The 23,021-nt window shown below is 38.7% G+C and overlaps 2 protein-coding genes across 2 annotated transcripts in view; both read left to right on the top strand.

Annotated features, from left to right (window-relative positions):
* The first annotated feature begins 1,357 nt into the window (after window positions 1-1,357).
* Window positions 1,358-18,045, top strand: LOC134814041 (uncharacterized). Its single transcript, XM_063822035.1, has 9 exons — window positions 1,358-1,448; window positions 4,301-4,409; window positions 4,864-4,950; window positions 8,599-8,747; window positions 9,475-9,523; window positions 11,164-11,309; window positions 11,988-12,124; window positions 12,260-12,378; window positions 17,526-18,045. The coding sequence occupies exons 1-9, from the start codon at window positions 1,434-1,436 to the stop codon at window positions 17,606-17,608; spliced, it is 894 nt and encodes a 297-aa protein (XP_063678105.1). The 5' UTR covers window positions 1,358-1,433; the 3' UTR covers window positions 17,609-18,045.
* Window positions 16,989-23,021, top strand: part of LOC134814078 (modifier of protein aggregation 4-like) — a 61,916-nt gene continuing 55,883 nt past the window's right edge. The window contains exon 1 of the mRNA XM_063822086.1: window positions 16,989-16,998. The gene's annotated coding sequence lies outside the window, so the exon portion shown is untranslated. The remainder of the gene's footprint in view (window positions 16,999-23,021) is intronic.

Here is a 23,021-nt window from a genome sequence, read left to right on the forward strand (position 1 = left end):
TAGTACACAATTGCAACAGTCACACACAAAAAGACCGCTCTCTGATATTCAACCAACCTCCTCAAAGAGATCTAAGTTTGTTAAATCACCCTTACCCCCGAAAAACAAACATCCTCTCAAAAAACGTCTCCAACAAGCTGCACCTGACCAAGTAACTGTCCAACCTTCACTTCCGGCCCCTACTTCCTCACCTGCCACTGCAAATTTTCCGTCAGGAATGTCAGTTCAAACATCAGAAGAATTTGAGGAGGTTATTATCAAAGAGGAGATGACAGAATCCCAAACTTGGCCCTTTCCAGTATGCATTTGTAAATGTGAGGACGATGCCGACCGATACAATCCGAAAGATGACGGCTTATCGAATAAACAGTCAGAATTGGGTTATGAACACTTAAGAAACCAAGTCTCAAACGGTAAAGTTGTAAAGACGGAGGATGTCACGAATATGTACGGAGTACTTGTTAAAGCTGAACCTTTGGACTATAAAAAATTTCAGTGTGATACTTGTAACATTCCGATTACACTACTTCATAAATCGCATACTAAAGAAAAGTCCACTTCTGTTCCTGAAACTCGTGAGCCTCATGGCAAGGTTGTTGACCCTCCACCAATTAGAGAGACAGTCCCGTCTGATCCTGTTTACCCTCCACCAATTAGAGAGACAGTCCCGTCTGAGCCTGTTTACCCTCCACCAATTAGAGAGACAGTCCCGTTTGAGCCTGTTTACCCTCCACCAATTAGAGAGACAGTCCAGTCTGAGTCTAGACTGATGTCAGCTGAGCTTATTAGCAAAATTCTTAAATGTGAACAGTGTGGACCTTTATGTCTGGAAATTTTAAAATGCACACCAGTAACCACTCCATGACTCCAAGACCGATTGTTAAAACAAAAGTTAAATCCCAGGAAATGTATGAAATTGAAATTAGAAAAGCTTCATAAGTTATTATAAATTGGATTGATTTTTAAATGCATTTCGATTGGCGGATCTTACTAAGAATCCTTTTAAAGAAGACCGCACATTCTAAATCAGTGCACTACAAATACTTATTAAATCACTGTCTCACAGAGGTTGACTTCATACTGTGTGCTTATTTTGTCCGGAATATTTGTAATTCTTATTTTAAAACCCTCTAGTTTTTTATGTTTATTTTACCCACATAACAATGATAATATATTCGTATGGATTGTGATTTTTTGACTTTATCTTAATTTCCAATTTCAATTTTAATGTTCTTATAAAATGTCTATTTAATATTGTCTCAAGATCTGATCGGCTGCCAAAATTAAGACTCATGAGTTTAGATGCCATATAAGATTTAATTATAACTCAACGAATTTACAATTTATCCCATGTATCAGTTATTATAGATGGCAGAATCAAGAAAAGAAGAAAACTCGGCTGTTAGCTCTCATTACTGTACAGGATTGGCCACATGAGAGCTGTGAAAGTAAGTACCTCCTTTTGCTAATGATATTACTGTCGTCCGCGAGAATGTAACATGCACCATTGATCTCACAGCTGATTTCAATTAAGTAATAGGAATGACATTAGTTTCAATATTTTACAGCCTTGAGCTGGAGCCAACTTTTATAACATTTAGTTAAATGTCCAAGCAAACTAATATTCGACTACAGTAGTCAGACTTCTAGAGATGTTTGAGTTCATGCTGGATCTTCACACACCGTCACAACAGACTCATTAGTTCATATAATAGAATCCGCAAAGCATCCTGCTTCTACTGTAACATAACGGCGTACGTGATACAGCTATCCTTAATCCTTACCAAAACTACTCAAAATATAGTTGATGTTATAACGTCTGTTTTTACTGGTCAACTATTGACTGTTTTAATTACAGTTTCTCTTGTGAAGTTATTCCTCGGTTTATAGTGGCGCCTTACCTGGCATGATGCGTATCTTCAATATGTTTCTTAATGCGTTTCTACTCTCTGTTAAAGCTGTTCCGAAAGAACAAAACAAATCAATCATGACCGACCTGTCACAGTTGGAAATAGCTGTTGTTGGAACGCGCGAAACTTCAACCGCGGATTATGTTGTCACTTTCATCCGCGCGCGCGCGCGCGTCGGCCGCAATGCACATGTTTTAATTTTGCGATTTTATTTAAGCGCGCTTACACTTATTACATTATGATTATGCAATCATGTAGGTCACGTACGTCCACATATGAATGTATTCTTGAAGCCTAAAGCCCGAGCCCCGACGGCCGACAAAGATTTGTGAAATTGAGTTTCACCGAAACATATTACCGTGGAATTCCACCATAACCATAATTCCACCGTAATGTGTTTCGGAGGGATTCTACAGACCTGTGTCGGGCTCCTTTGATAGTGCCCTGATAACGACAGCTAGTATAGCTAGCTCAGCTATCCGATTACTAAGTATGTTATATATTAAGATCTTTCCGCATCCGTTGATGCTCCCTAACTTTGGCGGGAAGCCACATAGACATACTTTATTATGTTGGTTGTTAATGATGACACCGCATTTATCGTAACGCAGTAAAATGGTAAAATGGAAAGAAGCTTAGCAGATTCAAGATTCAAGGTGGTCAATATCACTTAGATAAGAATATAGCCCTGTGTAAGAAAAAAGGTGCCAAGTGAGGTTTAAGTGCAGGTAACAGTTCCGCCAATTTCAATACAGAAATCACATCAGGGGATCGGTCTGTCACAATTATTGTTGTTCTCAACTCACAAATTCACAGATTAAAGTACGAAACACTGTTTATTTTTTGAAAACCAAATTTGTTCTCGGAATTTAAAAAGTAGATGACTGGTGGATTTTTAGAATATTGGAAGCCCTCCAGCTCATGCGAAAGTAAATAAGATTCCTTTTTCAAGCTGTTTGTTTGTTTTTTGATAACCTCTTTGACACCTAACTCTATCAAATCCCTTTGGAAGGTTAAATAAATCAACTTAGAACAATTATTCATTTTGCAACCCTACCCCCTAAAAATAAAAGTACTGCAGAGTTTTCATCGTGTTTTACACATTGTATGTGATTTTGTATTATGGCTCGTTATCAAGTTGGGTTTATTCCTGCAGCAATATATTAAATTGTGTTAAGTGATTGTGGTGCTGGAAGTTGCACCCTAACAGTTCCCAGGAACCAATCGAATCCTTTGCAGGATGGTAACACGATATCAAACTTTATTGCAGTAAAAACCGTACTTCGGGTCCATGTTCGCATTTCACCTCTTACTTATCTTTAATTTAATTTTCACACCTATTACATTATCATATTGTACCAAATTGGCGACAACAAATTAAGGACATAATTCATTCTTAGCCATCCTCCCCTTAGTAATTAGTATAGCGTCTTACTTAGATATCAGTGTTTGCACAAATGTTTGCCAATTTGAAACTTCGTGTAAACAAGTATAATGATATTCAGGTGCTATCATAAGATTCTTGATATTTCTTGAATGATTCTGTCTGCGAGAATTAAGGAATTGGCCCTGAACGCGAACCAATGGTACGGTACGTCGCAGATGTTAATTGATTTATTTAAAGTTGTTATGGAGGGCCGAGGAGACGAAAATATCTACGTTATCTCCATCCCTCCTATTCGATTACTCTAATTGCTCTCCCTCGTTCACATCCGTAACGCTGTCCTTACCTTTCCGGAGTTCAGTCAAACCCGAGGTATCGTCGACGTGAAAGAAACAGAAATCGTAATTTATTGCATCAAAGTAGTGCTAGTTTCGTAATCGTTAGGCTTCTGTGTTATAACCGTATAACCACCCTGAGCTTTCTAATTCTTCCGTGTTGCCACCATGAGTTTTTTTGCCGATAAGACCATGATAACGGCTCATGACCTTCACGTTACATTATGATTAATCTTTAATTGGTACTTTCCTGACATTGTCGACCATTACATGTATGATAATTAGATTATTTCGTGTAAGATTTCATTATATCATTTAACTTCCTTGTTGTAGCTGGCTATCAAAAGTTTACTTCAATAGTAATACACTCAGTTGAAAGTTTTATTCTCCAATTCATATCCGGCTGGATTACTTTAGTATTTGATTTCGTTGTATTAAATTGGGGTTTAGTGAACCTTAACAAATTATAAATTGAATATGGTAGATTAAAAGTTTCAAATACAGGGTTCAGCTGCAAAGTCCATGTTCTGTTTCAACAGTATTACCTCACTCTACTTTTTTTTCACTCATATTTAAAGTATTATATTCGATCTTGTTCAATACTAGTATTACAACGAAGTAGGGCCATCCTCCACGTCCTGAGTGACTAAAACATCTCGTCTACCCTATAGATGACGGTGTTAAAACATGCTATCTTGGTGGCTATGCTGGCTGTCACTGTCTTCTCAGAGAAACTATCGTACACACCTACTCAGTACCCAGCTACTACCACTCAGGAAGGTAAACAATTTGTTGGTTGCTGAATCGTTGATGCTGGAAACCATGGTGCAAAATTGTTTTGACACGTGGCACACTGTATTGACAATTCAAATTCTAGTGTCAGTGCCACTTGACTTGTTCATGATTTCTTTAATCTATTTCAAATATTAGGAGATGACAATGTTATGTTACATGCGACCTCTACCAAGACATTCATAATGATTCAGTTCAATAACTTTTCGTATTCTGTCGTGTTCTCTCCTTTTAAAACTGTAAAGCTGTAGTTTTATAACAACTCTAAAACTCTGGAATATTCATGGATTTAACTTCATAAGAGATTAGATACACAGAAGGCATTTGATGATATGAAATACATTCTGTGTATCAAATTGATATCAAACGCTTAATCCCAAGATGAAATTCAATTGACACATTGAACGCGGGTAATTCTTTTTTTAAAGATGCTTCCTTTCAGGTATTGACTGTATGTGTCTACCCTGTTCAGAAAATGTTCACTTCTACACAAAACACACTCAGAACGACTTCTGTGATGCATCAGCAGGTAAAACAGTAAAGCTTTATTGTGAATCAAAAGGAAAAATCGTGGAAAGGATTTCTTTGAAAAGACAATCTTATGTGGCCAAGTTTCCATTTCAGCAGCCAAGTTTCTATTAAACCATGTTGTATAGCTTTTCAGAATAAAAAACTTTTGTTTACTCGTTTTTGGAATACTTTCATTTGACCAAAACCCATAATCATGGGTAGAGTGGACCGCTGTCAGTGTCTCTCTTTCCCAAACAAAAGGAAATGATATCAATGTGATTGACCGTCTGCAAATGCAAAATGATACCGAGAATGAAGTCGGTTGCTCGCTTTTCCCATTCATTCGCGGCTTACGAATTGTAATAAGTTTCGATTAATTACATCAATCACATGCTGTAAAAATCTCTTTGGGTTGCGTTCGGGTCGATACCTAGTATTTCGGGATAAGGGTGGTAGTTACTGTCCAATTAGCTGATGTTTATTGAATCTTTATTGCCCGAGTACAGCTGCCTTCGGGTAGTTACTAGTTATTCTTAATATATTACAATTGTAAATGAATGGGAAAAGTGAGCGACCGATTTCATTCTAGGTATCATTTTGCATTTGCGGACGGTTATTCAAATTAATATCATTTCCTTGTGTTTGGGAAAGAGAGACACTGGCAGCGGTCCACTCTACCCATGATTATGGGTTTTGGTCAAATATCATCTCTTTTTTATTATAATTTCAGGGTTCTTTACAGAGTCGAAATGTAAACTCATAACTTCATTGATAAGGAGGTAATTTGAATGATTTCGAAATTTTACCTTTGAAAACATTTCCTTGTGTTTAGGTAAGCATATCTGTCGATCACTGACTGAATATGCCACTTTATACTCATTCAAGTTGGCATTAAATTCAAATATAATGCCATTTAACTGTCGTGGGAAAGCAAAATTTGTTCGAAATCACGAATGAGCAAAATTCTCACCTTTCGCACGTGCAAACTTTGAGCGGACGTTGCGTGCGCATACAATATTGAACCACCGTAAATTTTTGCATGTTGATGTTTTATATATTGTCTAATAAGCATGCAAAGTTTCAAAAGATTTCAAAGAGTACTTAGATCACAAAGTTGACAGAAAATGGTGAAAATAGCAATTTTCAGTGATTTTAGCAATTTTTATATCAATTTGGGCGTGTCCCCACGCGTGCAACGTTTTGATTTTCAACTTTAACACTAGCCTAATGCACAATATAGACCTACTGGAAGCAGAACTGAGCTCCACAACCCAAGGGATGGCCCAACACCAGAAAATACTAAATCACAACTTTTATATTTTTATAAAATTATTCTATTAAAAAGTACTAACTTCAATAGCGAAATCTTTATGAAGGAGCAAGGTAGGAAAACTTTCCGGTAGATTTTCAAAATGCTTGAACAATTATCTAACTTCTATATGCCCTAACATTTTGAATAAAATTATACCTTAAAGGTGTAAAATCAATTTGAAAAGTTGTCACTTCGTCAAAAATCAAGTTTTAAAAACGGTTTACTTAATGACGTCATCAAGTGGTGATTATGACGTTTAATTATTTGTTGATATAACGAAAACTAAAGTCTTAACAATTATCTTCAAGACCTGTGGTACGAAATGACTGTATCTTGAAAGCTTTTGAATCTACGGACACTTGAATGTAGCCTATAATTGACTGCCATATATACTTCACGACAATCTGTTGTAAAACAGGGGTTCCAGAAAACCCACTTCCCGATACTCCTGAAACTTGAACATTTTTTTACAATCGATTTGGTCAACATCTAGCTCAGATCTCTAACTCTATGTTAACATGGTTTTTAAGGCACCTGAATAAGGCGATTTTGGGTTTTTTACCGAATTTTGTATAAGTATAATATAACAGTGCTGGGGGCGTATTTTGCGCAAATTTCTTAAAAACCTCCACATAACTATTTCTTATTCCTGTCATCTTTGACATTGAATTAGAATTTTTTTAGTAGTGGAACAGTAATACTAAGGTAATGGGACTACTGCGGACCCTCTACCGGCCAAACCTTGTTAACAAAGCCGCAGTCAAGGTTCGGTGAACGGTAGTTAAAAGCGCTTAAGGGACATAAGTCAAATTGGTAGAGCAACATCATGTAGTGGACATCTTAAGAAATGAGGAGTGGGTAGAATGTTAGGTTGCTCCTTTATAAATCGTCTTTTTCTCCGATAATAAGTTGACATCAAGTCTTGAAAATTATTCGAGAAGAATCTCGAATAATTTAGTTGCAGCGTGCCACATGGCTATCTAAACTGCAAACCCTACCCATTGCTGAGCAAGGCCTTTATCTTCTCCGACGAGCGGGATCATCAATAATGAGGTCTGATCGTCATCTTCTTACAGCGTTCGATGTCTGTGTGAAGGTAAAATGGTGATATCCTCTGGATCAGGCAGAGGTTGAGTGTTATCGGGATTATTTCTTTAGTAGTGGAACAGTAATACTAAGGTAATGGGACTACTGCGGACCCTCTACCGGCCAAACCTTGTTAACAAAGCCGCAGTCAAGGTTCGGTGAACGGTAGTTAAAAGCGCTTAAGGGACATAAGTCAAATTGGTAGAGCAACATCATGTAGTGGACATCTTAAGAAATGAGGAGTGGGTAGAATGTTAGGTTGCTCCTTTATAAATCGTCTTTTTCTCCGATAATAAGTTGACATCAAGTCTTGAAAATTATTCGAGAAGAATCTCGAATAATTTAGTTGCAGCGTGCCACATGGCTATCTAAACTGCAAACCCTACCCATTGCTGAGCAAGGCCTTTATCTTCTCCGACGAGCGGGATCATCAATAATGAGGTCTGATCGTCATCTTCTTACAGCGTTCGATGTCTGTGTGAAGGTAAAATGGTGATATCCTCTGGATCAGGCAGAGGTTGAGTGTTATCGGGATTATTTCTTTAGTAGTGGAACAGTAATACTAAGGTAATGGGACTACTGCGGACCCTCTACCGGCCAAACCTTGTTAACAAAGCCGCAGTCAAGGTTCGGTGAACGGTAGTTAAAAGCGCTTAAGGGACATAAGTCAAATTGGTAGAGCAACATCATGTAGTGGACATCTTAAGAAATGAGGAGTGGGTAGAATGTTAGGTTGCTCCTTTATAAATCGTCTTTTTCTCCGATAATAAGTTGACATCAAGTCTTGAAAATTATTCGAGAAGATGTCCACTACATGATGTTGCTCTACCAATTTGACTTATGTCCCTTAAGCGCTTTTAACTACCGTTCACCGAACCTTGACTGCGGCTTTGTTAACAAGGTTTGGCCGGTAGAGGGTCCGCAGTAGTCCCATTACCTTAGTATTACTGTTCCACTACTAAAGAAATAATCCCGATAACACTCAACCTCTGCCTGATCCAGAGGATATCACCATTTTACCTTCACACAGACATCGAACGCTGTAAGAAGATGACGATCAGACCTCATTATTGAATTAGAATGTTTTGAACTTAAAATATGCCTGCTGAACTACTTTCGGTGAGTCTTAATGCCTGAAAACAATAAATGGGGTATAATAGTATAGGGGGTAAATAGTATAGTGAGTATAATGGCAACGGTCATGCTAGCCAGCACTGTGATAATTTATGTAATTCAAATTCCAAGCTCCGGCATGATGCCATGTTTCAGTGATACAGGGACGAGTAACACAGAAATCCTCACACGAAACTCCAAAGGGGATATGGAACCTGCCGGCCCACACGGATTTCTTTAAAAGGGGTTTCCCTAACTCCCACTTCGAACTTACGGTCCGAGTTTTGGCTATCTACGCTAACGGAGTGAGTCATATCTTGTTTTTTCAGTAATTAATACTTAACTTTTAATTTAGCTATGCTGAAAACTGTATTAATTCTCTTACTCTAAATCTAAAACTGGGCTACATCTCTACATATCTTGCTCACCAATGTGTGATGGTATTCAATCTTTAGCTGAGATATCTGGCCCTCTGACATCCACACATTTTAAGATTTGGCTTTAATCGATTATGTTTTGTTGAGTTAAGAATCGCTAAGATAGGCAGCGTGGATAGCTCATTAAATTAATGTACAGAACTGTAAATATCTCTAAAATTTACCAGCCCCATATGTTGCACGGTTGGCAGTGATATGTTATATTGTGTTGATAACTTCAAAACATAACCACCATTTCGAGCCTGCGTTCAAACACCTGGTCAGGACATCTCAAATTTGAGGTTATTTTAGCGGACAATAGCGGATTATCCTGCATTACACAATCATCACGGGGCGATTTGTACCGTTCCAACAATAACGGGCTTCATTCAGTGGTTAAACGTTGTTTTTATATACTGGCCTAATTTTTCACACGGCCATCAACCATATGTTGTCAGTTAATGGTTAAAACGGTAGGCAATATAATGGGGGGTGGTGATATGTGAAATTATTGCCATTATCAAGCACCTGTTGGATTTAGAAATATGTACACATTCAAACGTGAGGTTGTAAACTATTCAAGTTTGCTGCTATTTTAATAACTGATTTTTTTCAGGGTGATACGAAGATTGCAGTTGGAGATAAGATAACTGTTAGATATGCGAGTAAGTGTGACTTAAACCATCAATTAATAGATGTGGATTCTGGTGGGTGCGGGGTGGGTGATCCATTTTTCGACACGTGCCAGAAATTTGCCAATCAGCATCCACTATTTATTGACCAATCAAACACAAGAATCACTGTCAAGTGTCAAAAAACATGCTCCATCTCCCCACCAAAATTTACATATATGAAGCATTAATTGACTTTTAATTGACCTTTTCTTGATTATCATAGCTGAATTTAAATCCAAGATTGACATCATTCCAATAAAAAAATGCATGAAAGAATACCGCTAAACTTAAATGCAGCTTAAAAATGACAGAAAATGAAATTTCCGTAGCCGTATTTTCTTGGTACCATTTTTGACGCCATGAATTATCTCGATATCAATTGATCATAATTATGATAATAATTTCGTATGACTGCTCCTGGCACAGAATTTGAGAGCCCCTTGTCTGCCCCCTCAAAATATATTTCACTCGATATAATTACAAGATTAAGAGCATCATTCCTCTTTGCAGTAGCACCGCAACTCAATTTCCTCTTTATATAATAATAATAAGTAATAGAAAACAATCCCATGAAGGGGTTTCTAGGTCATAACGTTCTCCGTCCTTCGTCCCTAATGTCATTGTGCGCTACGGTCTGTACAATCAGTTAAAACACTTGTCCTTCGTCCTAACTCCTGTAGCATAGTCTCATGAATTACCATTACAATTTTTAGGTTTCTGTGTGGGACTGGGTTTCACGAGTACTCTTGTCACCGAGGGAGTGGAATAAGTTTTAGGTTCAGGAATGATAATAATCTAATTGAAGTAGAGAAAATAGGCCGAGTATAATAATGGTTGCTAGGTGGGTCCTGTGAGCAGGCACCCGACACTCCACTGATAAATGTTATCAACATGGTCCGCTGGCTGACGGGCTTCTATTCTCACTCTCTTTCTCCTCTCTTAGGATCTCTCATTTTTGTGGACTGCTTTGTCGGTCCCTCTCTCTGTACCGCAGGTACTATTGTCGACCACCTGATGTTGAGCATCCTTGTGACAAATCGAATTTATTTAATCCTGATTATTCTTGAGGGAGCTGATGGCCGAATTAGAGACGAAATATTGATCTCAATGAAAAATAGAGGTGCGAGATTTGCCGCCGATTTGCGCTCCTCGTGTTAGCTAGGTAATGGGAGAGAGCTGAGTTTTGTGTGATCTCGGTGCAAATGAAAGCGCTGATGATAGTTCAGAGGAACTCAGTACTCTGCTGGAATAGGGATTAAAGGGTGCCTAGTGCCTACTCTCTGCTCGTCGTCTGACGCACCTTTATTTGGTTGATGGTCACGTGGTATTGTAATTAAGGAAAATGTTTTCTAAATAGTACACGCTATGACTAACAGGTACCAAAATATTAAAAAGTGCGCGAATAATTCGCCTAATATATGCCTTTAGATTTAACACGAGAGACTAGTGATTGGTTATTTTAACAGCTTCAAGAGTAACGGGTTGAGTTCATGAGAATTGCGCGATGCACCTAGCACCTTGCCATAACAATAAACTCTAAGAGTGAGATTAATTAAAACAGGAATAATCACCCTTTCTGCCTAGCTTTTAGTCGGTCTCACGAGCCTATTTCTCACTATCCCATTTCTAAGGGTGGTCGTACTGTCCTGCTTGCCAGACAAAGGTTGAAAGCTTCCACGACGAGCTGTGGACTGACAGAGACATAGAACGGGCAGAGAAATATGTCTTCTTCCTCCCTCTCTTGAAAGATGGATACGGTGATAGACCTGAGGCAACGGTACGTGCACCTTAACTTTAAAAAAATTTTCTTTATCAATCCTGCAGCTTCCTAAGATATCACAAAGTGTCCTGTTCCCTCCTATCAGTAAGTATCAGATAACTATTGATCACGTATAAATAACGGATTAATAACGGATTAATAACGGATTAATAACGGATTAATAACGGATTAAACGGATTAAACGATTCAAAAGTCAATTTGAAATGATAATGTCTGACCCAATATAAAAAGTAAATTTACCCAAAAGTCAAAAAGTATATATACAAGAGAATGAGAATAAAATTGCAACCACTATAATAAACAAAGAAATAATCCCCGCAAATCTTCAGAATGAGATTTATTTTTTTAATAATTTGTTTAGAGGATGCTTTAGGGAATCTGCGTTCATGAGCTTCGGTAAGGAACCTTCCTAGGTCTCCGATGGTTGTAGGGTGTGCGAAGATCTGTACAATATCAGAGAAGAGTAATGTTTTACTTTGTGGGGACAAACAGTGACAGAAATTTTCATAGAGAGGGCAAGTGCACAATATAAGAAGCTCATCTTCGATGATTGGATCAGGAAAAGGAAGCTCTAGAACAAGGTCGAGTGACTCCACATCTGTAGTATAGATATAATTATATGCGATGTTGTATTGATCACGTGACTTAAACTCCTCATCACGTGACACTCCCCAGTTAGCCCAGTGTTCGAGAGTGTGGCGGTATAGTAAACGAGGTAAGGTGATTGACGGATGGGTACCGTTGGTACAGAGGTACATGCTCACCACTACTTCCTGTGACAAGTGCAGAATTTCGGGCTGCTACCAGAACAAGTAAATTTAACTTGATTAACTTAAAATTTAAGGTTGCTTTGCATTAGGGCCCTGCCATCATTCTGTTTCAATCATTGTAAAATTCGTTTAACCTCTTTTGCTAATCTCAAGAAAGCTCTAAATCTCCTTTAATAGGTGTGTGAAGGTGGAGGACGAGGAATTGTGCATGAACGCAAACGCGAGGTATGAGTTTAAAGAGCACACGTGTAAAGCTATCATGGAAAGTGGACTCTGCTACTATCACGCCGGCACTGGTATTTACTTTCACTTTCACTTTCACTTTCACTTCATTACTCTTACTTTTGGGTTTGAAAGCTGCGCATCTTATTTCATTTATATCCCTAAATTCAGCCATGTTCACCCCATGAGTAATAATATGTGCAGTTCTTTTAGCTTTATAGTATTAGCTACAATCTACTTTGTCCCTAGTGACTAGTCGATAGAAAACATACTCAAATTTCGAATATCCTAGCTATAATTTGGAACCATAATGGTTTTCACTTTACTAACAAGAATGATTGGAAATGGAATGGGACTTAAAATTAAACGTTTCAACTAAATCATATACTTTATTGATACGATAAACATTGAGTACGGCAACGTTAACTGCAATTTTCTTTTTGTTAGTGCAAGCTAAAGGCCTCTGCACTTCTGCATGATATTTTACCACCACGTTCAAATATTATGTGTCTCCACTATGGGGCGCAGCTACTTAATTCGAAAACACTGGCCGCTAAGACGGGAGTATGTTTCTTCATTGGGCAGACCTTAGAACAGCAATACAATATACAAACATACTACATCGAAAATTTGGACATAATTATTAATCTACTAAGAATCGTACAGTATACGAACCATGTCTTATCTGCACCAGCTTACGGCTAATCGAAATCTTATCTTTACTAATTTGAATCACGTAATCAGACCACTAAGTACATACACTTACAAGTTACAAATACAGAATACAAGTCACATTCACATTTCACATACTTCAATTAACTTTTTAAACTTATTCCCACAGAATAACACTTAACTGAATTGATTTCTCTAGTTAGGAGCTGAAGTTAGGGACCCGGACAGAGTGTTCACAAAACCTCGCACGTTTTCTCACTCTTCCCTGGCCCCATTTTCTTGGCTCACTCATCTGGAGTAGATACTTTCAGTAACTGTTTTTCCGTGTACTTTATTATATATTAATATACAGTAGCAAACCTATATCTACATTTAAACAAGAGTATCATTTACAGCCAAAAAATGGTAGTTATCCGAAGAAGTAAAAATAGCTGTAAGGCCTGTACAAAGCGCCTAGTCTCACACAAGATAAGCATCACTTGTAGTATCTGTTATATGACATATCACCCAAAATGTGCTCACCTAACACCTAGCGACATAACTGAACTTACTGGAGAATGGTCTTGCTACAGCTGCATTTCAGAAATTCTTCCAGTGGGCGCCGTCATGCCTCTATTACCATCACGGCCTATACAAATCCCAGTCTCCAATAAACGAGAAAAATGTCACACTTGCACAAAAATTGGGAATGTAAGACAAATGACCAAATGTTGCTACTGTGACAACCTATCCCACACAAGATGTTCTGCTGGCTCAACAGGCTGCAAAGAATGCTTGAGAAAAATTTTCCCAGCATATGATGTCTCCATTAGACAGCTTCACATGATAAATCTCAGTAACACTATTAGGTTTAACCCCTTTAATCGCGACCACCTATCAAATCAAATAGGTGATCGTGATGATACTGATGCTGATTTGAATCCATGGGAAACAACGTCTAGTCTTCTAAATAACTGCAAATACTATACCGCGAATGCAATAAAAAATACGAAGGAGTATGAATTAAAACTTTTCTCGCTAAACGTTAGGTCACTTAATGGGAACATTGAAGAATTTCGGGAGAATATAGATCAATACACAAAATACGACGTTCTCTGCTTCAATGAAACAAATTGTAACACGGAATGTTTGCCTTTTCAGGGAGAGGAGCTCGAACTAGACGGTTTCTATCCACCGTATGTTCAGACTCCCGCCAGAGCGTCAAATCGTGGTGGAGGATTAGTTATATATGTTAACAAAAAACTATGTGAATTATCTGACATAAACGTTAAGAGCGCTCTATGTTGCCATGATAATCCTAAGATAGGAGAATTCTTGGTTGCAGAACTTACCTTGAAAGGGCACAAAAACGCGTTAATCTGTAATATATATCGCTCTCCAAGTGGGGATTTGAATGGTTTCCTTGAACAATTAAAAATTTTCCTCCGTAACTTAGCAAGACATCGAAACAAAAATATCATACTGGCCGGTGATACTAACATAGACCTACTAGATTACGGGAGAATAGACTCTGTCACTAAGTATGTGGATACTCTAGCAGAGCATGGGTTCGCTCCTGTGATATCTAGACCAACTAGAGTCACAGATCACAGTGCGACAATCATTGACCATATTTTCGTCAATAATTGCCACGCTGTTACAAAATCGGGAGTAATTTCTGAGTCAATCTCTGACCACTTGGCAACTTTTGTCACAATCATGGTTGATCAGAATAGGCTCAGTTGTAAACTTCAAGAAGATACAACAGAAATGTCTTCTCGAGTAATAAACGATGACAGTATCCAAAAGTTCGAGAACGACATTTCTGCGGTAGACTGGAACTTGGTTAATAACTATGATTCTGTAGATGAAAAATTTGAGGCTTTCGATAAAAAATATAGTGAACTATACGACCGAAATTTCCCAATTAAGGCAAAAAAGAGTAAACCAGGCCGCCGTAAAAACACAAAGCCGTGGATCCAAGAATGGTTACGGTGCGCATGTGATCGCAAAAATAAATTTTATGAAGATTTTGTCACAAACCCGACCACTGAAAATGATATTAGGTACAAGAAAATGAAGAAATTTGTGAATAAACACGTGGATAAGGCCAAAAACAAATATTACAACGCGTACTTTACAAAATATTCTAGCGACAGCAGAAAACAATGGCAAATGGTTAATAACTTGTTAAACAGAAAGAAAAAAGGCAAAATTAAGATAAACAAAATTAACTATAATGGGAGCGAGATAACAGATTCTCAGCAAATTGCGAATAGCTTCAATGACTATTTCTGCAATATAGCTGAGACTCTTAAGAGAGAAAATGGTCTCGTATGCTCTGAGGGCAGGACTATCGTAACAGAAACTCAAGATAGCAAATGCCAGCGGAGCATGAATCTAGAAGATTCGTCCGCATCAGAAATAATTGAAATAGTGAAGGGTTTGAAGATTAAGTCGACTTCTGATATGAGTATACTTCCCCTGAAAAAAGTGAGCAATATACTTGCACCAGTGCTTAGCTGCCTAGTCTCTGCGTCTCTACATCAGGGGAAGTTTCCGCATAAATTGAAAATCGCGAAAGTAGTTCCACTTCACAAAGGTGGGTCACGTGCTGAAGTTTCAAACTATCGACCTATCTCACTACTCTCATGTTTCTCAAAAATCTTTGAAAAAATTATGCAAGCGCGACTATTAGATCACTTAAAGACAGAGAAAATCCTATTTGACTCTCAATACGGATTTCGGGCTGGGCACAGCTGCGAACATGCTTTACTAGAAGCCCAAAACCATATTCACAGGGCACTAGAAAAAAAGCAGGTCACAGCACTGCTTCTATTGGACTACAGCAAGGCCTTTGACATGGTTGACAGCAGTATTCTTCTGAGAAAACTTGAGCACTATGGAGTTCGGGGGTTGGCTTTATCTTGGTTTCACTCATATCTAACCGATAGAGAGCAATACGTGAGCGTCAACAACTGCAAGTCCTCTCACCTCAAACTTAACTACGGAGTACCACAGGGCTCCATTCTCGGACCAATTCTGTTCATAATCTACATCAACGACCTTCCTCAGATTAGTAATTTAGCTAAACATATTTATTTCGCTGACGACGCAAACCTAATAATAAGTACAGATACATTTGAACAACTTAATGCATTGGTGAATGAGATTCTGACTTTGATAATTGATTGGGCTACTAATAACGGGCTCAAATTAAATGCTAGCAAAACTAAATATATGATCTTTACAAATAAAAAAACTAAGGATATAGAAATCTACATGGGAGGTGAGCGACTAAAGCAAAGTTATCACGAAAAGTTTCTTGGCGTGATCATTGATACTAAGCTAAATTGGGCCCACCATATTAGACATTTAGCCACTAAAGTATCTAGAAATGCGGGTATTCTCTACAAACTCAAAGGCTCAGTACCTAACAAAGCACTCAAGTTGATATACAACAGCTTTGTTCAGTCTCACTTGTACTACTGCTGCACAGTTTGGGGAACAAGATCGCTAAACTCCGTTAAAAGAGTCTTCTCGGCCCAGAAAAAGGGCATTCGCGCTGCAGATAACCAATACCACCGCTATTTTTATGACAAAGATCTGAATAGCACACCTTCACACACAAAGGAAATTTTCAATAAACTAGAAGTATTAGCTTTACCGAACGTGATAGCTAAATGTATATTATGCTTAATGCACAAAGTTTATTCTAACACTGCACCACCAAATATTATAAGAATGTTCACTGTTTCAAACTTAAACGCACCTAGAAGAGAACCTGAGTTCTTTGCAGTACCATTTAACCGTTTATGTAATTCAGACAAGAGCATTTCTTACATTGGGCCTAAGTTATATAACCAAACAGTCAACATTATTAACAAGGACATAAAATATGTCACCACTTGCCTACAAGACAAATTCCTAAATTCATTCAAGTCTACTGTCAACAAGCATGTGCTTACTGCACAAGCACATAAACCGGATGACAAGGACTGGGACAACTCAAATTTCGTACTTTTAGAAATTTAAATAATTTGGTACAACATACGTTGATCATAATAACGAGCAACAAAACTTTAACCTCATAACAAAATATGACTATCTTCGAGCATTTTTTACAATGCTATCGAAACCGCGCAATTTCACTGTCATTTACAACTTTTAAAAGATAAAAATATCACCGCGCATTCTTCAGACCCTGTGTCGCTGTTCTAAATTTAAGTCAAGAGATAAGAGTTATTTAAAATTCTTAATAGTACTATTTAAATTTGCTAATAGCATAATCATATTTTATACATTATTAATACTTTATACATTGTGTGCATATATTTATATTTGATTGTAATTAAAGATTTTAAGGCGTTAGTGCCGAGTAATGCCTTCGGGTAGTGCTCCTCAATCAATCACACTTGATATTGCCACCAGATGAATTAAGTTTAACCGGACCGCACCACTACCAGTTTTAAAAACTCGTTGATCTAACCGAGCGGGTTCAAGATTATAAACTCAGATAAGAGTATAAAAGGTAGGATTAAGAAAGTTGACGGATCTATCCCTTAACTAGATTCGTGTCGTTGGACGGGCATCTCGGACGGGGGATTCAGATCTAGGAAAATGATCGAGCACTGTTTTGACGACAAAGAGTAGGATGATACTAGGCTTGGGTTCCTCATCTGGGAGATCAGACCACTTACTGACAGTCTCAACAATATGATGCTATCACAATACTACGATTTGAAGGTTACTAGGAACAGTTGGGGTAGCGCCAGAATGGCTGATCAGCGTCGAGGGTTAAAATTTGCTGTAGTCATCCGCCAAATGCAAGATACAGTGTTGATTTTCGAATAAAGGGATATATGGGACTGCATGCCTGATTTGGTTAAGTCATTTTTCCAATCATAAACATCTTTGATTCCTGACCCTTATTTTTATTTCTACCCAGTTTCTTATATTTAAAAACAGCACACAACAGTTTTTTATAATTTTTAAATTTATAATACTATTACTAGATTATACTAGAAAGTTTTATTATATTTGTAAATATTCGGGAGTCTGTTTTTGTTCCATTCAACTTAAATTTACCCAAATGAACATTTATCTTATGACAGGAAAAATCTAAATCTCTCCTCAAAAAATGTCCAATCATATTAGTGGTAGCGTGGACAGTTCATTATCTAGAGGTAATCCGCCAGGTATCCGCCAGGTACCATCAATCCCTTGGGTAAGCTAAGAACTTCGGGTCTAACATCGGGTCTAACCAGTGTCCACGGTCGACTCAACCCAATACTCGGAAAACCGTTATTGAGGGTTAATTTAGGAGCTAGGTCCCTGTAGCCAAGCCACGGGCGAAAATAGACACCCCCTGAACCATAGCGGGTCTTTTAAGATCATCAGGCTTTTTTTAATCGGCCGATAGCTGTTGGAATTACCAAAGTAAGATACAAATTTCATATTAGAAAGTTAATCGAGCGACTGTTAATACACGACCGTAATCTTTGGTATAAATTCTAAAAGGGTCTAGTGGTCAAATTATCTATTTCGATACAATATACCTTCATTTTCCCGATTCCTGGAAAGTCAGAGAATAATTAAACAAGCTGCTAGTACAATCTCAGTGAAGCTGTTCAAAAGAACATGCACAGATACACAATCAGTTGAAGAAGTTGTATTTTTTCAGATAAACTTGTATTTCTTCTTTTCTTGCTTCTGTTCCAGTGACCGATGTTGAGGAAGTTTTCTACGAATAATTTACTACTTACAGACAATCTATTCTAATCTCATGGTTGTAGTGAATTATTTCTAGAAGGTGGTGTTTTTTTTGCTGTAGCTTAAGTGTTTGGAGTTTGGACATGAAATTGAATGAATTATCAATTATTCAGTTTTCAGTTTTCAGTTTTCAGTTTTCAGTTTTCAGTTTTCAGTATGCCTCCATTGCGAGAATTAGTGCGAAGTATCTGAAGGTTTGACGGATAACTAAAAGTTGGGCGGTCAATTAAAGGGAACCCATACAATCGAGGATGTTAGAGTTACTCTTAATGCCAATAACATGCTCTGCTTGAAGGAGTTAATTGGGGCCCTTCCTTGTCGACATTTTCTCAGGACTCCTCTGTTTGAAGGGGATGCCTGAACCAGAGCAGATGCAGCTTTGGTCCTGTAGAGCTGTGGTATATGTTAGAGTGTTAGACGGTGGAGGTATGCCGTATGAGACGGAGGAGTGACTGAGAGGGTGGGGGAAGGTGGGCGGGAGGAGAGGTGAACTGCCTCCCGCTTGTTAGCTGAGTGGGTGTCGGGCCCTGTACTTCTCTATACCGGGTTATGGGCCGGAAGAGAATCTCGGGGAGAGTGTGGTGAGCTAATTGATTAATTGAGAGGTGTCAGTGCGGTCCAATGGGGGAGGACGGGGGCTGGTCATGTGAACCTCCACATCCGCTCACCCTGCCACTCTTCAGTTCATTGCTCTAACGAGACTCACAGCAGGGCCTCCTACCCGCCAATAAGAACAGACCTGATCAGCAGGGTAGCCAATCAGAGCAGGGGATGAAGTCACGTGACAGGCTACACGCTGTCAAACGTCTAGTAAGGTAACGAGGTCTGTCTAAAGCACAAAGCAACAAATCCAGCGTCGACGTGCCCCTAGTGGCTAAAAATATTGCGATTTTGGCGGTGGTTAATTTTAGTGCTCGGATATATTTATATCGAGAAAGTCCAACAGCCACTTTGTAACGGTTCAGTAGCAACACCTTGTAGTTGCTCATAATTGTAAAGGTATATGCGCCTTGATCTTTTTTTGACAGACTGAAGTTCAATTTCTTATTTCTGACATAATATTAAGTTCGGAATCATTTTGCTGTCTAAATATTGTCGCTTCCAATCACATTGTACTTTATTGATCAGCATTATTTTGCTTAGATTGACAAGAGAACCTTATTTTTGGCACGTGCTAATTGCTTATGGTTTCAGGCTGTCACGTGTTATTAGAATGCGCTTTCCATTCCGAGCCACAATATCTGATCAGCCAATGTACTTCATTCCTAGAATACCTAGACTTATGTGTTATCAAGTTGTACTTTCTATGTTTAGCGACCTACTACATTATGAGTACACGACCTAAACGTTTAACACACTTTTACTTTTGCCTTCTCCAATCCTATAATGTTGTAGTTCTCCAATCCTAGTATGTTGTAGTTCCCTGATGTGACATTATCAACGTCTCTTTCATCTATTTCATTAACCGCGGAGGTCATTACACAATGAATCTCACTAACCACGTTCCGAAGAACGAAGTACCCTCCTACTTTAGCCTCCCACGACTTCCATAGAAAACTCTAGATCCAGAGCTAGCAGTTGAGGAGGCGAAGTAGCATGTCTCGATCACATACACACACAGCCGCGCTATCAACCCCCACACACTATACTCCCACACTGCTTATTTGGTGTCACGTGACAGCAGTAGTGGTGCTGACTCGGCTGCTTCTCATGTACTTGAGATTCATGTAGCACTGGATAGTCAGCACTACAGGCACTGGATATGGAATTATGACTGCCGTAAGGGTAAGTCATACTCACGCAGTGCTTTGGACTGCAATATTGGAACATGGTAGATCTCCGAATGGCTGGCATTCTTGGGGAAAGCAACAACTGCACCTGGTAAAACGAGGTACAATTTGGGAGCTACTTAGTACTCTAGTAGCAGGGCATAGTTGAGTGTGCACTTCGATGTATACGATTTCTGACAACACAGGGTTGTTTGTTAGGTCATTCTAAACCAGAATCGTTTAGGTGGACAATTTGTTTCGCTAGAGACAACCCTACAGGGCAAATTTTCTAAATTACCCTCAGTCGCGTATACGGGATTTTTGTATTTCGGTTCCTGAAGGTCATGGAGACTTTATTTTTGGCGTAAAATTACCGCAGTGGCCACATTTATATACAACTTATTAATCAATGTATGGTCTAAAATTGTTTGTTCCCGAGATATCTGCAAAAAACTAATTTAAGCTCAGGCGTAGGCACAAATTTCATCAAATTTGTATCTCAGCTTCTGAAGGTCTTAGCGACTCAAACTTTCGCTTAAAATGACCGCAATGCACATGTTTATATTGACACTATAAAGGTCATAAAGGTCCAAAATGCTTGCTTTTGGAAAAAATCCAGAAAAACTGATTTTCACTCAGGCGAGTGAAAAAAATCTACTCTAGAAGCTAATTGAAATCGAGTATGCAATTTGGTGTCTACAACAATTCTAGAAACCAGGTCCTTTGTAAGGTCATTCTGGATCAGAATTGATAAGGTATGCAATTTCTATCAGTAGTCCCAACCCTAGGGGGGAAATTTCTAAATTACCCTCAGGCGCAAATATATGACTTTTGTATCTCGGCTTCAGAACGTTGTAGGGGCCTCTCTTTTAGCTCAAACTAACTGCAAAAGGCACATTTACATACAAGCAATAAAGCAACATAGGGTTTATAGTGCTAAGCTTTGGAGATATTCATTAAAAACTGTTTTAACTTTCGTGCATCCTAAAATATTAACATCAAACATGTAATTAATTTTGGTATCCTGGGCTAAAAAAGTCTTACAGACACTTTACTTGCAGCACAGCAAAATTTTCAGCATGAACACATTCAGATAAAATTTATGGAGCAACACAATTCAATTTCAGAAGCTCCTTCCAGCTATCTTATCTTATCCCCAAATGTATACATCTAACCATCTCTCTGGCTACTTCAAACCACTTCAATCCCCAAATTTATACATCTGACCATCTCCCTGGTTGCTTCCATCTCGTTAAAGCCAAGGCTCGACCGGGACCGCTTGTTTGGCCGGGACTGGGACTGGGAAAAAGTGCCAGGACCGGGATTAAGACCGGGATTAGGGATCGGGATTAAGCCGGGATCCCGTTTTTACCACAAGTTGGGCTCTCTCCAGTACTGTTTGGCTATTATGGCTAATCAACTCCAATCCAACCTCATGTAGTAGAATCTACTTCTAGTTTCCTTCAATCCTGCTACCTCCACTCTAGCTCCTTCTAGCAATCTCTGAATACTATTACCTGCTCTATCTAGCTTCCACCAACACCCAATAATTGTTGTTTAAATGTTACCACTAGCACCTGCAAATTCTAGCCCTATCCATCAACCTCAGATTTACTCCTACTCTGTTCAGCTATCGCCAGCACCTGCAAATTCTAGCCCTATTAAGCAACCTCAGACTACTTTCTGCTCTATCCAGCTAACACTAGCAAACGGTACCCACAAATTTTAGCTTCTTCTAGCTACTTCGGGCTACATCCATCCATATTCAGTTGGTTGAGCACTCTCAAATTCTATCTGTTTTTACCTAATTCGTGCTACCTCCAGGCTTCAGCTAGAATTTGAGGGTGCTTGTGCTTTCTGTTTATAGCATAATGTAGTCTGAGTTTGCTGGATAGGACTAGAATTTGCAGGTGCTGGTGGTAGCTGAACAATAATTAGTGGGTGTTGGTGGAAGCTAGATAGAGCAGGAAGTAGCATTCAGAGGTTACTAGAAATAGCAGGTTTCCTCTTCCTCAATGAGCTGGAAATTGTTGAATGCAGCTGAGGCAGCCGGAAAGAGCCAGAATAAATTGTTGCTGGCGGTGCTATAAAAGGCAAGAGGTAGCTTAAGTTAAGTTTGCTAGAAAGAGCAGAGGTTAGAGGGCCAGGGGGCCTTGCAGTAGTAGCTAAATAGATGTAGCCGAAGTAGGTGAAAAGAGCTTGAATTAGTGGTTTCTGCCCACTGGTGGTACCTGTATAGAGCAGGAGGTAGCATTCAGAGGTTGCTAGAAAGAGCTAAAATTATAACGTGCTGGTGGTAGCTAGGTAGATATAGGCATGGCATGGAGGTAGCAGAATTAAAGGTAGCTAGAAGTAGATTCTACTTCATGAGGATTGAGGTGGGATTGAAGTTGATTAGCCATAATAGTCCAACAGTACTGGAGAGAGCCCAACTTGTGGTAGCTATAACGAGATAGTTAGATGTTCATGTATAAATTTGGGGATTGAAGTGGTTTGAAGTAGCCAGAGAGATGGTAATTAGATGT

This window comes from Bolinopsis microptera, chromosome 1 (genome assembly GCF_026151205.1).
Source record: "Bolinopsis microptera isolate Bmic1 chromosome 1, MBARI_Bmic_1.0, whole genome shotgun sequence".
Classification (NCBI taxonomy): domain Eukaryota; kingdom Metazoa; phylum Ctenophora; class Tentaculata; order Lobata; family Bolinopsidae; genus Bolinopsis; species Bolinopsis microptera.